The 14,156-nt window shown below is 37.8% G+C and overlaps 3 protein-coding genes across 8 annotated transcripts in view; 1 reads left to right on the top strand and 2 right to left on the bottom strand.

Moving 5' to 3' along the window:
- Positions 1–14,156, bottom strand: part of LOC129755801 (ribonuclease P protein subunit p25-like protein) — a 137,471-nt gene that overhangs the window by 32,845 nt on the left and 90,470 nt on the right. The window lies entirely within an intron of this gene.
- Positions 5,281–6,229, bottom strand: LOC129750793 (uncharacterized). Its single transcript, XM_055745867.1, has 4 exons — positions 5,910–6,229; positions 5,681–5,841; positions 5,493–5,619; positions 5,281–5,434 (listed from the first exon to the last, which is right to left on the bottom strand). Exons 1-4 carry the CDS (start codon positions 6,227–6,229, stop codon positions 5,305–5,307), a joined length of 738 nt encoding a protein of 245 aa, XP_055601842.1. The 3' UTR covers positions 5,281–5,304.
- Positions 12,174–13,186, top strand: LOC129755805 (uncharacterized). Its single transcript, XM_055752463.1, has 3 exons — positions 12,174–12,482; positions 12,555–12,718; positions 12,791–13,186. Exons 1-3 carry the CDS (start codon positions 12,223–12,225, stop codon positions 13,036–13,038), a joined length of 672 nt encoding a protein of 223 aa, XP_055608438.1. The 5' UTR covers positions 12,174–12,222; the 3' UTR covers positions 13,039–13,186.

Below are 14,156 nucleotides of genomic sequence, written 5' to 3'. Positions count from 1 at the left end.
GACAAAGCTTTGAACTTAGGATGTAGAAGACGAATTGGCATCCCCAGTGAGAAAATATTCTTTAAAGGGGTTGCTTCCGACGATGTTTTCTAATTACAGAACATGGTGTTGGGAGCTATGGCGAAGTCGTTTGACTTCTAATATAAACTTTTACAATTCTTTTAAATCTCGTTATGCTGTTTTCTGATTTAATGTGAAGTGAAAGGGCGTTGTACCGAGAAATACTAAAGTTTGAGAAACTACCAAACAAACGACTTATTAGTTACAGTGCGTCGTTTGTTGGATAGTTGTTGAATCGACGACTTGACTCGCTGTAATCTGAGCTGTGTTTGTACGCGGTGCTTTGAATAAGGTGTATTTTGTTTTGTGGAGATGAGCGACAGAATATTTTCAGAAAAATATTCTCCTCATGTCTTCAGATCGATACTCATATCACGGATAATTTGATCGGTGCTTTCACCAATGTACAGCAATGAAGTTTCGTCAGCAAAGAAACGAGACTTTCCATGAAGATCGAGATTGGGCAAGTCGTTGATATAAATAAAGAATAACAGTGGACCCATATTGCTACCTTGTGGAACACCAACTGTTAGTGGACGTAGTAGACTGGTGACGTTATTGGCTGTCACATACTGGGTACGATCAACAAGATAGCTCTTCAGTAGTCTGTTTGCAGCTCCTCTGATACCGTATACATCCAGTTTTTCAATAAAGCTTCATAGTCAATTGTGTCGAAGGCTTTTTCGAGATCTTCCCACAGATTTTTTAACATCCATTGCCTTTGTAATATCATCAATAAGTTCGCAGGCTGCGGTAAGCGTACTTGATCCACTTCGAAAACCGTATTGATGCTTATACAAGATATGATGTCGATTTAGGAAGTTCATCAATCTAGAGACCAACAGTTGCTCAACGATTGAAAAACTAAAGCATTGAGCAACTGTTGGCTTCCAGATTGGTGAACTTCCTAAATCAACATCACATCTGATATAAGCATCAGCTTCGACAACGTCTGTACGTTAAGCCTAACGCATGAGAAACCAGCGGGATTCGCGGACCACGTTAGCACCACAAAACCAAGATCGCGTGGATCACTTCGAATCAAGAGGCACAATCAAGTAGGCCTGAGAATGATGCAAGAGAGCGGCAAAGACCACGGCCGGCCTTACACGGATCCGATGCAGTCAAACAAAGGTTTGGTTGGCCGTGACCTCATCAATACGATAGAACGTAGACTTAGTAGCGTACAGGGATTGATGAACCAGCGGGCTATCTTAGGAAGCAGCCTGCGTAGGATCAGGAGTCAGATCCTTCTCGTTTCTGCTGTAGGAGTACTTTTACTGTTACAGCAATTAGAGCACGTCCGACGTGAGTAAATATGCTTGGGAGGTCTCAATTACCAGCGTTCAATGACTTTGCAGATAAAGGAAGAATGCCTCATGAAGTTCCACCACCGGTTAGGACATGTGGCCTCACCACTCTGTCCAACTGGACACAGACGACTGTCCAGGGCTTCTTGCGGACCAGGCATCAACACCAACTACGTGGGGCAGAGAATGTCTGAGAACGGCAGCACTTGGCAAGTATTCAGCGCAGCAGAGATTATGCAACAGACCGCGAAAGATGTTCGATGATCATCGACGGAAAGCAGATCGCGTGCTTGGATTAGATTAATCTACCGCAAGGATGTATTCGTGAATGTGTATTTAAAAACCTACATTCTCCGCACAAGGAGACGAAAAGGGGTATTTCAAGCCTCAAATCCTGAAAGCTAAAGGATTCCTCACCTGAAACGAATCCAGGAATTGAATGACTCAGGTGACTCGGCTATCGTCCCTGCATGCGCGGCGCAGAATCCGTTTAAACATTCGAGTCGAAGCGTAAAAGAAGCCTGAAGCACGACAATCGATCAACTCATGACGGGCGGAATAAGTCTCTGGGCCAAAACCCTGGCGTTGCAAGTCCAAGAGAAAGGTTGAAATCGGAATACGTTCTGACAAGACTGGCCCTATCGGAAGGAGGTTGCCGAGTTGAGCGCATCAGATCCCATGTTAAACACTACAAAATTAACGCAGTATTATTTAATACGAAGTGAACGTCGTCGGTAGGCCGCAAGCACGAAAGAGTAACTCTACCTTCGTGGAGTATCTGACTATGTATTGTCGTTCTCTACGAGTGAAGCTGTGGGAATCAGACTGGACCTTTTCTACAGAAGACTTCGTAGAAAAAGTTGTCGTCGGACAAGTCAATTGAGTTGCGGATTATCGACGTCGTAGTGTGATGTTCAGGTATTGTGAATGGCGTCTAGTTACTACGTCATTGAAAATAGAGGTCGTAAAGTATCCAACTATCTATCGTATCTAGTATCGCAAGTATGAACAAAATTGAAGGATGGTAATGTTTTCACCGAGCAACCGTACCTGGTGTTGATCGAGACCGAATTTCAGTGCTGCGATTAGCTCACTAGGCCAACCTGGTTCATAGGCAAAGTCCGAAGCATATTTTGAGAAATTTTCAAGACACAACCAATACGGCGTTGGTACACTGTTCCGATATGCGGATGCAGATTTTTTCAACAATTCCGAAGATTGAAGATATGTATCGAAAACACAATTTAAAGGCCAGCCAAGATATCTGGTAATTGACTGTAATTTTTCGAAGATCGCAATTGACGTCAGGTGTCAGTGCGTAAAAGTTAGCCTAGCCCTGAGTCACAGGAAACACATCTTATCGGAATTGGTCGCTTGATCGAGTAAGGGTGTTCTCATAGGATTATTGGGAAACCTTTACTGCATTTGGTAAGTTGACCAGTGTCCATACTGTAGGTTTGTTGTGTAGATGGTCCCTAAAATGATCCGATTGTTGCGGCAAAACAACATGACGGATAAAGTGTTTCCATCCAGTTCTAGATGTTTGTGAGTGATCGGAAGTGGTCCTTTCCCAAAACCGAGTGAGCACCCAGGAAGTCTGTCGGCATTCCGGTATGTCGATACCACTACTATCCCAACGCCGGGGGGTATCCGAGTAGTGCCGCTTCCTAAGGGGGAAACTGCGGGGATAAAAATATACCTTCCTCGTAGCGGACTTCGCAGGAAGAGGGTTAACCACTGGCGGGGTTAACCCACGGGTAGAGAGGCTCTCGATGCCTGGCGAGCCATTCGAGTCGGTGTAGAATGTCGTCACTGTCGGGAAACATTCGAGTCGTAGCGTTAAAAGTGCCGAATGTGTGCCGAGACAGGCGCGAGTCCATGACAATCTTCTCTCGATATGGCACACTACGGGCAGAAAAAGCCGCGGGTCGAAAATCCTAGGGTTGCCAGCCAAGGGGATAAAGAAGACCGGACCACGGTCGGAGTAGACTGACCCCACCGACGGGGGGCTGTCGAGTAGTGTGCGTCCGGTCCGACGGTTTGAAGCTACAAAGATAAGGCAACATCTTCTGCGTAGCGGATGTCGTGGGTGCGCCGTGTTCGTGGGTAGGATGCTCCACCTTCGGGGAGTATCCGAGCAGGACGGTTCCCAACGACCGAAGCTGCGGGGGTAAGAAATCGTTGGAAAGGGTTAATCCACGATCGGGGAATACCTACGGGAAGAGTGGCTCTCGACGCCGGGTAAACCATTCGAGTAGGAGTAGAATGCCGTCTTCGTCGGATATCATCCGAGTCGTTGCGTTAAGTCCCGCGCGTGTACTGTGACAGGCGCGAGTCTAGGATAAGCTGCTCTCGACTGGCACAAAGGTGGCAAACCTCTAATGCCTCTTATGGTCGGGTTCGAGTCGTTAGAGGAGAGGTCATGCCTCGAATCTTCAGGAGGAGAGCTTTGTGTGGTCAACCCCGAGTCTTTATAATAAGGGGTCGGGTCTCGAGTCGTAAGAGGAGAGATCAGACCCTTAATCAACAAGAGGAGGGGTATAAGTTGTCACCTCGAGTCATTACGAGGAGAGGTCAAATCTCAAGTCGCTAGAGAAGAGATCGGGCCTTGAATCGTGCAGAGCAGAGGTCAACCTCGAGTCGATGCAAGGAGAAGTCGGATCTCACGTCTTTTGAGGAGAGATCAGGCCTCGAGTCGCGAAGAGGAGAGGTTTGTGTGGGAATTTCGAGTCATTGCGAGGAGATGTTGGTTCTCAAGTCGCTAGAGGAAAGTTCGGACGTCGAGCCGTAAGGATGAGAGGTTTTGCTGAAAGTGGTCTGGGTGATCAACTAATAAAAATACTACTACTGGTGTCAGAGAAAGTCATTCCGGGCGGAATTCAAATATACATACATACACATACCGAAAGTGAAGGGGCTTGTTTTCCAGAAGGAGAAGGAACTTGAGAGATTTTTTCTTGTTTCGCTTCAAAGTAGAGGTCATGCATCATTTTGCTTGGGAGCTTGAGTTGGGCAATAGTGCTTTTCCAATCATATCAAATTTGGTACAGTACACTTTTCAGCACATTTTCGGCACAAAGATTTGCTTAAGTAGTAGTAATGAAGCTGTGTCAATAAGACTTGACCGTCTCCGGGGTTTGTATCCTAGAAAAAAGAATATTTCGCGATACGAGAAAAACCTTTTGAGTAGACTGACTGACCCTCGACGACGGGTGAGTTATTCGAGTCGAAGTTAAATTACATCTTTGTGTGATAGGCTGAAGTCTACGATAAGCGACAAATGATCAGCATAAATACGACGGCCAAACCATGGAACCCGTGGAAGGGAAGAAAAAATTTTCCATTTAACAGTCGTTGATGGGCGATGTCGGGTATATGATTAGTGAGCGGTCGCCTATTAGCGCAAATATGACCTTCACACAAAAGATTCATCGCTGTTCTAAGTGAGACTAACAGTAAGATGCCCCAGATGGATGTCGTGGCGTAGGGAAGATGGACCAAAAGTAACAAACTGCGAATCATAAGAAGTAAAACTAAACGCAAACAGTTCAGTTGAAAACAGTTGGTCTGGCTTCGACCAGACCGAACTGAACGCCATGAGAAAATTTTTGAACTGCTGATTTTTAATCTCAAGTTATTGTTATGCGAGACTGAAAAAACTAAAATAATTCACCGGGTTGAGTTTCTTGGATTATAAACTATTCATTATGGTTGTTAAATTTAGCAGATTTTGTCTATTGTTGCAAATATTTGTACACTAAACTCAAGTGACTCGAAAAAATGCTGATGGCTTTCAGTTCGGTCTGGTCGAATACCGACCAGTTAAGAAAATAATTGAAAACCATGTTATTAATACAATTTCCATATCTGTTTTTATTGCTAGACTCTAATTATAAAATGTTAAGCCTAATATTATGTGAAAGTAGTCCTGTCGCTAAAAATTTTCCTGATTGATACAGGATGTTATCTTAACGAAATTTTCGTAGAACAGTTCAGCGGCAGCTTTAAACACCGAGCATTCGGCTAGTTTGTTCACAAGGCAATTTTTAGTGCGAACGATCATACTAAAATAAAGAAAATAGATTTGAAGTTCAACAAAAAATTAAAGAATTATCTACGAACCTGCAATCCTCTTGATTGAACGATTTACGGTCATCGTATTGCTTTCGCATAATATTTTCCATAGCACACATAAAAATGTAGTTGTTCAATTCCTTGGTACAATTTTCGTGCTTAACTCGATCGTATACTGGAAAAAAAAATTTGAAATTAATCCCAAGGAGAGATGATGAACCTAAAGAAATCCTTACCGATATTCTTTCCATTGTCTTCGCAAATATATTCTAGCACTCCGGTGATCCACTGCTGGAGGGCCTCAAAGATTTCATAGTTCTCATCCGGGACGCAGTCTCTGATCGTGATCATAAACGGACCAAAACAACTCGTGGCTTGCATCAAATTTGGACAATGTCTGCAATGGATCGGTCCCGAGTAATCTAAGTTTTAACTAAAATTACAACAAAAACAAGGATCAAATACTTCTCCAGAACCGCCTGCTGGTTGTCCACATTCAGCCGGATGGAATCGGTATTGAACTGAACGACGTCAATGCTCTTCCGGAAGCAACGGCGTACATCGATCCAAGATCTGGTGATGATCGAGGCGTTAAAGCCGCGCTTTTCACACTCCGATTTGGCGAACTGCCACAGCGTTTGGTAGGAAAAATCCATCGGGTCCAGAGCCGGTTGATGGTCATTATCCTCCTGACATGAAATTGATCGAAAGCTCGAAAAAACTGTCGTCAAAAAAACGATCGGCAGCAGCAGCGCGATTACTCGATTGAGCTCTAACACTTTCATTCTTACGGGACCAATTACTGGAAATGCGGTGTAGGCCCCCAGAAAGTAATAACTGATTTCCGAAAATAGACAAAAACCTTATCAACCTTAGGTGATTTCATTTTTATTTATTAAATGTTAACGTTCAACACGCATGGTATGAAGCGATGGTCCAGTTAAGTTTTATTTTTGCTTTATTTGTGATAATTAAAAAAAAAAGTTTTAACGCACGCGCTGGTTTTTTAATTATGTGGAACAGCAGTATCAACAATATCTAGACATGTGTGACCCATATGTAACTCGTTTCAAATCTTTTTGTTTGTAGCAAAACTTTATTCTTAGATTCTAGATCGGCGCGCGTGTTGTTGATTGCTAAAACAAAATAGGTCAATCTTGAGATTATATGAACGTCATAAATGATTTATATCTTAAGTTTTGATTTTGAGACCGGCTATAGACCTCATAGGTAACAATTCATTTTTTTCTCCAAAATTTTGATCGGATACCTAGTTTCAAATTTCGCGGCTCACTATTGGTTTTGGCGACAATTGTCCATAACTCGAATAGTGCTACTTCCAATCATTCATACAGAGTGGTAGAAACTCCTACAAGCGCACACACATTTTTTAAGGGTTTCATCAGGAAAAAAATGGAAGGGTTTTGTAGGTTGTGGGTCATTTTCCGGAGTGGCCAGGTCATAGTCTAGTTCTGAATCCTATTTGAAATCTTAGGAATATTTTCGGCCGGATGTGTCAAAAGTGGTTTTCAGAATCTTGGATTAGTCCAGGAGCTACAAACATGCGGAAGATACAAGGGATGTTAAGATTTTATTTTTTTTTCAATCGTCTTATAGTGGTTTTCCTAAAGGTATGAGCCGTTTCAAATAAAGAATTTACCAAAAAAAACAGTGGTTTTCAAAGTGGTCGCAAATGAAAAAATTGGAAGGCGTTGGATGGCCTCAGGGGGGCAATGAGGTCATATTAAAATTCACATTTTCATAAATTTCGAAACAACGTAGAATTGAAATGACAACGTGTTCGTTTAATGCACAGCAATGAAATAACAATGCAGAACAAAACACAAAACAATAATAAGGTTTAAGACTAAAATATCTACAGTTGCGTTCACAAAAGAATGAAATAGCGTGAAGCCGCTTCCGCTTCCAATTTTGACCAGCTTCCATTTCTGTCTTGGTTGATATTTTTTTTTCACGAATTTTTCACAAAATCTAGTTTAACTATCCAACTAATACTCCACAAAATTTGGCGACTGTACTTTCACTTAAAAAAAGGTACAACAATTATAGTGAAAAAAATGGAAAATTTGAGATTTCTTCACTGAATTCGCTGTATTTTTGAAAATTTTCATTGAAAACACTTGAACTTTGGCCAAAAGATGTAAAAATGTTTGATCTAGTACTTGGCCGAGTTTATTCAAAATCGATTGACGATATCTTCCATTTGAACATCCGTCCAAAAAAAAGAATTAAATCGCCTGTTGGACAATAATTAACCTCATTTTTAAACCGGTCCCATTTTTGATCGCGTCAATAGATTTTGATGAAACTCGGCCAGGTACTAGATCAAATATTTTTACATCTTTTGGTCAAAATTCAATAATTTTCAATAAAACTGTCAAAAATACAGCAAATTATGTGCAGGAATCTCAAATTTCTCTTTTTCACGATAATAGCTGTATCTCTTTTTCAGTCATAGTACAGTGATCAAATTTTGTGGAGTGTTAGTTGGATAGTCGAACTAGATTTTGTGAAAAATTCGTGAAAAAATATCAACCAAGACAGAAATGGCAGCTAGTCAAAATTGAGAGCGGGTGTGTATTTTGTGAAGGAACCTCAGATTTCTCTTTTTCACGATAATAGCTATATCTTTTTTCAGTCATAGTACAGTATCCTAATTTTGCGGAATGTTAGTTGTATAGTTGAATTAGATTTTGTGAAAAAATTGTGAAAAAATATCAATCAAGACAGAAATGGATGCTGGATATCTTATTTTTTTGCCTTTGTTTTTGATAAAGTAATGCACCTTATCATATTTTGCGCCAGCTTTGAACTTTTGAAGACATTTTTTTCACTTCGACAATAATGGATTTTATATTTTGAGAGTAACATTTATTAACTAAATTCAGAAATTGGGATGTGAATTTCGCATAATTCAAAACCTTTCTTCTGCTGTATAGATGTTAAAAAAAATGAAAACGTTTAAGTTGAAATTGTATTTGATTCTTTAAAATTTTACAAGCATTTTGCATAATTTATTGATCTTTTTTGAAGATAACCTTCCTCAGTATACGCTGGTTATGGACTCTAGTTTAAAAGCCATATTTTTTTTTACGTTTTACTTTATTCTTTGAATAAATGTTGTGTTTTGCTTTTCCAATATAGTGAAAAAAGCTTGTGGTTTTTAACGATTCCAACCAGCGTTTTGTATTTCAAAGATTTTTTTCTAAAGGAGGGCGTTGAGCTCAAAAATTTAGCAAAAGGGGGCGGTGAGTGAAAAAAGTTTGAAAACCACTGGTCTAAGTAGAACATAAAGTTTCAAAAACCTAGGACAATCCCATCGAATCGATCAATGCTAAACCGAATATTTGACACTGTTTGGTAGTCATAATTCTGCAGTAATAATTATACAAATTGGTTTTTCAATCATTAATTTTGATGTTTTCTTAATAAAAATGAAGTGGGCTTAAAGGAATTTCCACCTCAAAAATGTGGATTTTTTCAATTTACTCAGCAAATGAGGATAGGATTGAGTTGTGTTATCGTAAAATAAGTGTAATTTTGAAAGATCTAACGAATGGTATTATTACTTACCATGGTGATATTCATTTCCTGATGAGAAGAAACCTCGAAAATGTATGTGCGCCTATAGGAATTTCTACCACTGTATTAGGTCCATTAATAACACTGGTTCACAGCATTTTGGAACTGAGTAAGCTGAAGATCACTTGAAGATCAAATGAAATCCAAAAAAAATCTCAGTAGAATAGTTTTTGAGTTATGCTTCAATTATGAAATTTTGGAAAAATAAAAAAAAAAAGTACTTGAACCTATATTCAAATATCTCGGACTGCATAACATTTATTTTAAATTTCTTTTTGGTATGTTGAAAGTGAATACATTTGCTATCGATCAACTGAACTTTATTTTTGCGTATGGTCAACAGTATTGTTGATATTAGTGAAGTTGTGATAGAAAAAAATAATAGAAAGTATTTTTTTTTTCAGAAAATTTTGTTTCATCAACATACATAGACTTGTTGATACCATTTGAAAAATCTTGTTTTCTATGGACCGTAAATGTCAATTTCAAGTGGTTATTTATTAAAATCGGCTGAATGATAGATATGGTTATTTTACTAAAACACTCATATTTACATTTTGATTAATTTAACAAACCTTAGTGTACTAATCTTAGTATAGGAAGAATTAAACATGATTTTAATATATGTACATAGTTTTGTCAATAAAGGAAAAAAAAAATAAACATGATAAATCTCACGCGCTCTAAGCTGAAATTGATCATTAGCTTATCGGAAGGTCACATGCCAAATTTCAATAAGATCTGGCCATGTGGAGGTTTTGCTTGAGTCTCAAGCGTTCAGTATATAAATATATTCACCTTCAATATACAAAAATGAGATTTCAAATTAATGTTATGAAGTCCAAAATATATTTGAATATAAGTACAAGGTTTTTTTTTCCAAAATGTCATAATTGGAGCATAACTCAAAAACTGTTCTACTGAGATTCTTTTTTATTTCATTTTCGGATTCAGTGCCCGATTTTACATTGAAAATTTTGATCAGCCGATATTTTTTTAAATTGTGTGTAATTAGATTGAACTTTTACAAGGCAACCGTCAAAAAGCTTCAAAATTGTTGGAAAACTTAGAGAGAACACTTCCAAATTATTTAAAAAAAAAATTGACAACATCGAGAACATTACCCATGAAATGTTCAAAATGTGTCAAATTTTGTTTAATAATTTTGAGCTTTCGTAATGTTGATTGTAAAATGAACTAAAATACAATTATAACAAAAATAAGCAATATTAAATTTTCAATATTAATTTTAAACACCATTTCCATATTTCATTTTGATCTTCATACTGTCAATTTTTATTTCAATATACTGTAATAAAGTTATCATTGAATGATAACAAATTGATGATGACATAAATTTTAACATTGTGAAAGAGTTTTTGAAAGTTTTTGATTCTCATAAAAAATTAAAAAAATCGAGCTATAGATGTACAAATTTTTACATTTTTCGATGCCGTAGAAAACTTTACCTTGTATGACGGATTGGCTTGATGATATCACCTACAAACTTTTTTTGCTTTCATTATCCAATACCAACACTGTTGGTGTATAAATATTTTTCGGACGATCACCAAATTTTTTTAAATAAATATTTTAATAATTCAGTTAGCTGACTGGGGCAAAATGCAACAAAATGCAAATCAGAACTAAATCTCATAAATCGCGTTTCCATATGCTGGGATATGATTGTTTTGCATTATGCGTTTGTTAACATTAAAATTTCATCCACCCTAAGATTTATTTTCATGATTTAAGATAATAGAATATTTTGTTGTATTTTTTACCCCCAAATGTATGCAGCAGATTAACACTTTTTTCTTAAAAACCTTTTTGACAATAAAATTGTAAAATTTAATTCGAACAAAACCAAAAATTACTGCAATTGGTGCTTTATGCGTTATGACATCACAAATGTATCAAAAACTATAAATTTTTAAACTTTTTCATTTGATTTTTCAATAATTACAGAGTTTGTTGCAACTTACCCTTTTTTCTTAGTAGAGTGAAAATCGCATGTTTTTGAAAATTTAAAAATAACTGGTAAAACCAAGAATTTTTCTGACTACGTCAGTATGGTGTCCCATCAACCTTAAAACTTTTGATGTACAAGAGATATGATTATCTGTAAGCATTAGGATTTTAGAAGCCATTGAAGTTGAAAAGTGTTGCATGTTGCCCCAGTTGACGGTACCTTAATTCTGATACTGATGAATGTTTTTCAAACAGAAAACATTTACGTACAATATAAATCCGAAAAAAATCTGATCCAGAGCACGAGCAAAGCACCCGGTTGATAGTGGCCTGAACTTGTAGGTCAGCAAGAGCGCGTATTTAAAAACTGATAAAAAAATGAGCATAACGGCTGTTGGTTCACCTAAATTTGGATCAGATTTTTTTTTAATTTTAAAAGAAACGATTAGCCATTTGGAAATACAGATGTAGTAACACGTGTAGCAAGGTTACACCACGCGCAACGATCGAAACCCCATGTGTGTGACCCTCGTCCGAAATAGTTGATTGTAGAATAGTATGTAATATTTTTGAACTGTTGGTTAAATAAGGTAACCTGTTTTGTTTTCTTAAATGCTGGCAATGAATTGATTGACGGGAAAATTTGATAAGTTTGAAATTGCATTAAAAAATTTCTGTTCAACTACCTCTTTCTTACAGAGATAGAAGGGAAAAACCTTTGGAAAGTCCGAAGGTATAGAATTTTTCCTTTTGATCAGATTTTTAACCCTGTTATCCATATTTGCTATTTTTTTATTATTTTAAAATTATGTTGTTTCCCTTCTCACTTTCGTAGGTTTGTCATTTTGTTTCATTTAGTCATTCTTGTGTGTTTCATAATTTTTCTATTTTCTATTTTTGTCATGTTTTGAAAAATTTTTGATCAAACTTGATTCGTCAGATTTTCCAAAGAAATCCTTTTTTTTGCCGAAATATTTTGTTAGATTTGAATTGCGTATTTTACCTGGATTTAGTACCTATCGATGTCAAATTTCTTTGAGGGCACGGCACAATATTTCATCCCTGCTTCATTCCTGGGGGAGCAAAATTATCAATGCATATAGCAAGCACGAATCCCGAAACAAGTCACAGTTCTCTTCTGGAAACGATCGTTTCAGCACTTCAGCTTAGAAGTAGCAAGTGTTTTTAGTCACTAGTTTCAACAATGATTAGAACAGCAATTGTCCTTGTCTGCTGCCTAATTGGGCTGGTTGCTTGCAAGAATCCCAGGGGGCTGCTGTGGGAAGGATTCGCGCAGCAATGTCTCAAAAAGACAGGAAGTAACGATACGTTCTTCACCGTGATGCAAAATTATCAAGTATCAGTAGGCGAATGCTACAAAACTGAAGTAAACCTCGATAATTTGAACACGGATATTGAAAATTTCGATTCTTCGATTTCTGCCCGGAAAGCGGTGTTCAGAAGGTAAGAAGTTTTTGTTATCATATTTCGGGACTGTCATTTTTATTTTATAATGTTTTTTTTTGTCCTCTTTAGAACGTGTCCATTATACCTTAATGCAGTCCGCTGTCTGGATCTCGTAACAATTGAAGCGCGCAAATGCCTGGAGAGCAAAGAGCAAGAACTTCTGGAATCTCTCAGAAACGCCATTCCGGAGGCAGTTAAATTAATTTGCAAGAATGACGGCGAAATTTTCTTCTGTAAGTTAATATTAACTCTGATGAGATGAGAGGGACGATTTTTTTTTTAATTTATCCTCTATTTCTTGACAGCTTCTGAGGATGCTCCTAGATCATGTACCGAAGACATAGGCTATTTTTTGAGAGAATGTGAGGAACGGATCACCGATCCAAGCGCCTTTTTGCATATTTCCACTTTCAGCCAGAATAACTGTGACGATCTGACTGCCTATCGCAGTTGTTTCGCGGCTAAACTGGAAGGATGCAAAGGACACAGATGGTTGGAAGTATTCGATCTGCTGTACAATCCAATCATCAAAGCTACCCCGTGTAAAGTTTAATATCGAGGCGATCGGGCTCAGAGTTAATGGAAAAAGCTTGATTCCAAACTGCAACTATTTTAATAAGATACATTTAGCGATCTGGCTTGGCATGAGTTGAACTTATCATTTGGTGTGTATTACATTTTATAACTTTTGGACACAGTAAATAAAACAAACATTACTCTGCTAATCTTTTGCTGTTATAACTAAATATGAATTGAAAGAAAATGATTGAATAACATAACACTGAAACAAACAATTTTGTTAGTTCTAAATCTGGACTTTATCAAAAGAGTTTACGTAACCTAAAGTATAAACACCAACAAAATCAATAATCTATTTCTTTTGTCGTAAGCATGGAATAATATTCGCATACATCATAACTACATAGCAACACAATGTTGGTATCCATGACGTTTCATTTCAAGTTTTATCTGTAGGTATACATTCAAACAAGTTGTCGCATTTCAGATTAACGTTTTATAAAGGAGATATCATAAAGTCTGTTTTTATATAATCTGATCGGATAAAATAGATCATTTCTTCTCAAAGAAATAACGTACATCAAAAGTAAAAATGTCATTTTGTAGGGTTTTTATTGCACTTTAAGGAAAAAAATACATAAAAATCATTCATCAGCTTTTCGGATGAATTTTCGAACTTTTGTGATACCACCCATAATTTTCTGCACAGTACTGCTGGTAACCACATTCGCCATCTTGTTCCACCACTTTTCCATTTGAGCGGGTTTTTTCATGGTTCTGCCACATTTCTTCAGTTTGCCCCTCACTGTTGCCCAATATTTCTCGATGGGACGAAAATCTGGACAGTTTGGTGGATTGATACTTTTTTCAACCAAATCGATGTTGTTCTCCTTATACCACTTAAGGACATCCCGGCTGTAGTGGCAGCTTGCCAGGTCCGGCCAGAACTTCACCGGACCTTTGTGGGACCGAATGAATGGCAAAACCCACTTCTGGAGACAATCTTCTTTGTAAACATTTCCATTCATTGTGTCCCCAGTGATGAAAATCTTAGTCTTCTTCCCACAACTACAGATCCCTTGCCAAATCATCAACTTACGAGCAAATTTATCTGCGAAAACAAACTTGAATCTACCCGCAACATTCCCTTTA

This window comes from Uranotaenia lowii, chromosome 3, assembly GCF_029784155.1.
Source record: "Uranotaenia lowii strain MFRU-FL chromosome 3, ASM2978415v1, whole genome shotgun sequence".
NCBI classification, from domain to species: domain Eukaryota; kingdom Metazoa; phylum Arthropoda; class Insecta; order Diptera; family Culicidae; genus Uranotaenia; species Uranotaenia lowii.
Note: the sequence above shows the minus strand (reverse complement) of the source record. Positions and strands in the feature narration are given on the sequence as shown.

Excerpts from the sequence above, each read along its gene's own strand:
- LOC129750793 (XM_055745867.1), bottom strand. The coding sequence starts at position 6,229 with ATGAAAGTGTTAGAGCTCAATCGAGTAATCGCGCTGCTGCTGCCGATC. Across the intron at positions 5,842-5,909 it reads CAGCAGGCGGTTCTGGAGAA|ACATTGTCCAAATTTGATGC; the intron begins GTATTTGATCCT and ends GATCCATTGCAG. Across the intron at positions 5,620-5,680 it reads AGACAATGGAAAGAATATCG|TATACGATCGAGTTAAGCAC; the intron begins GTAAGGATTTCT and ends TTTTTTTTCCAG.
- LOC129755805 (XM_055752463.1), top strand. The coding sequence starts at position 12,223 with ATGATTAGAACAGCAATTGTCCTTGTCTGCTGCCTAATTGGGCTGGTT. Across the intron at positions 12,483-12,554 it reads CGGAAAGCGGTGTTCAGAAG|AACGTGTCCATTATACCTTA; the intron begins GTAAGAAGTTTT and ends TGTCCTCTTTAG. Across the intron at positions 12,719-12,790 it reads TGACGGCGAAATTTTCTTCT|CTTCTGAGGATGCTCCTAGA; the intron begins GTAAGTTAATAT and ends ATTTCTTGACAG.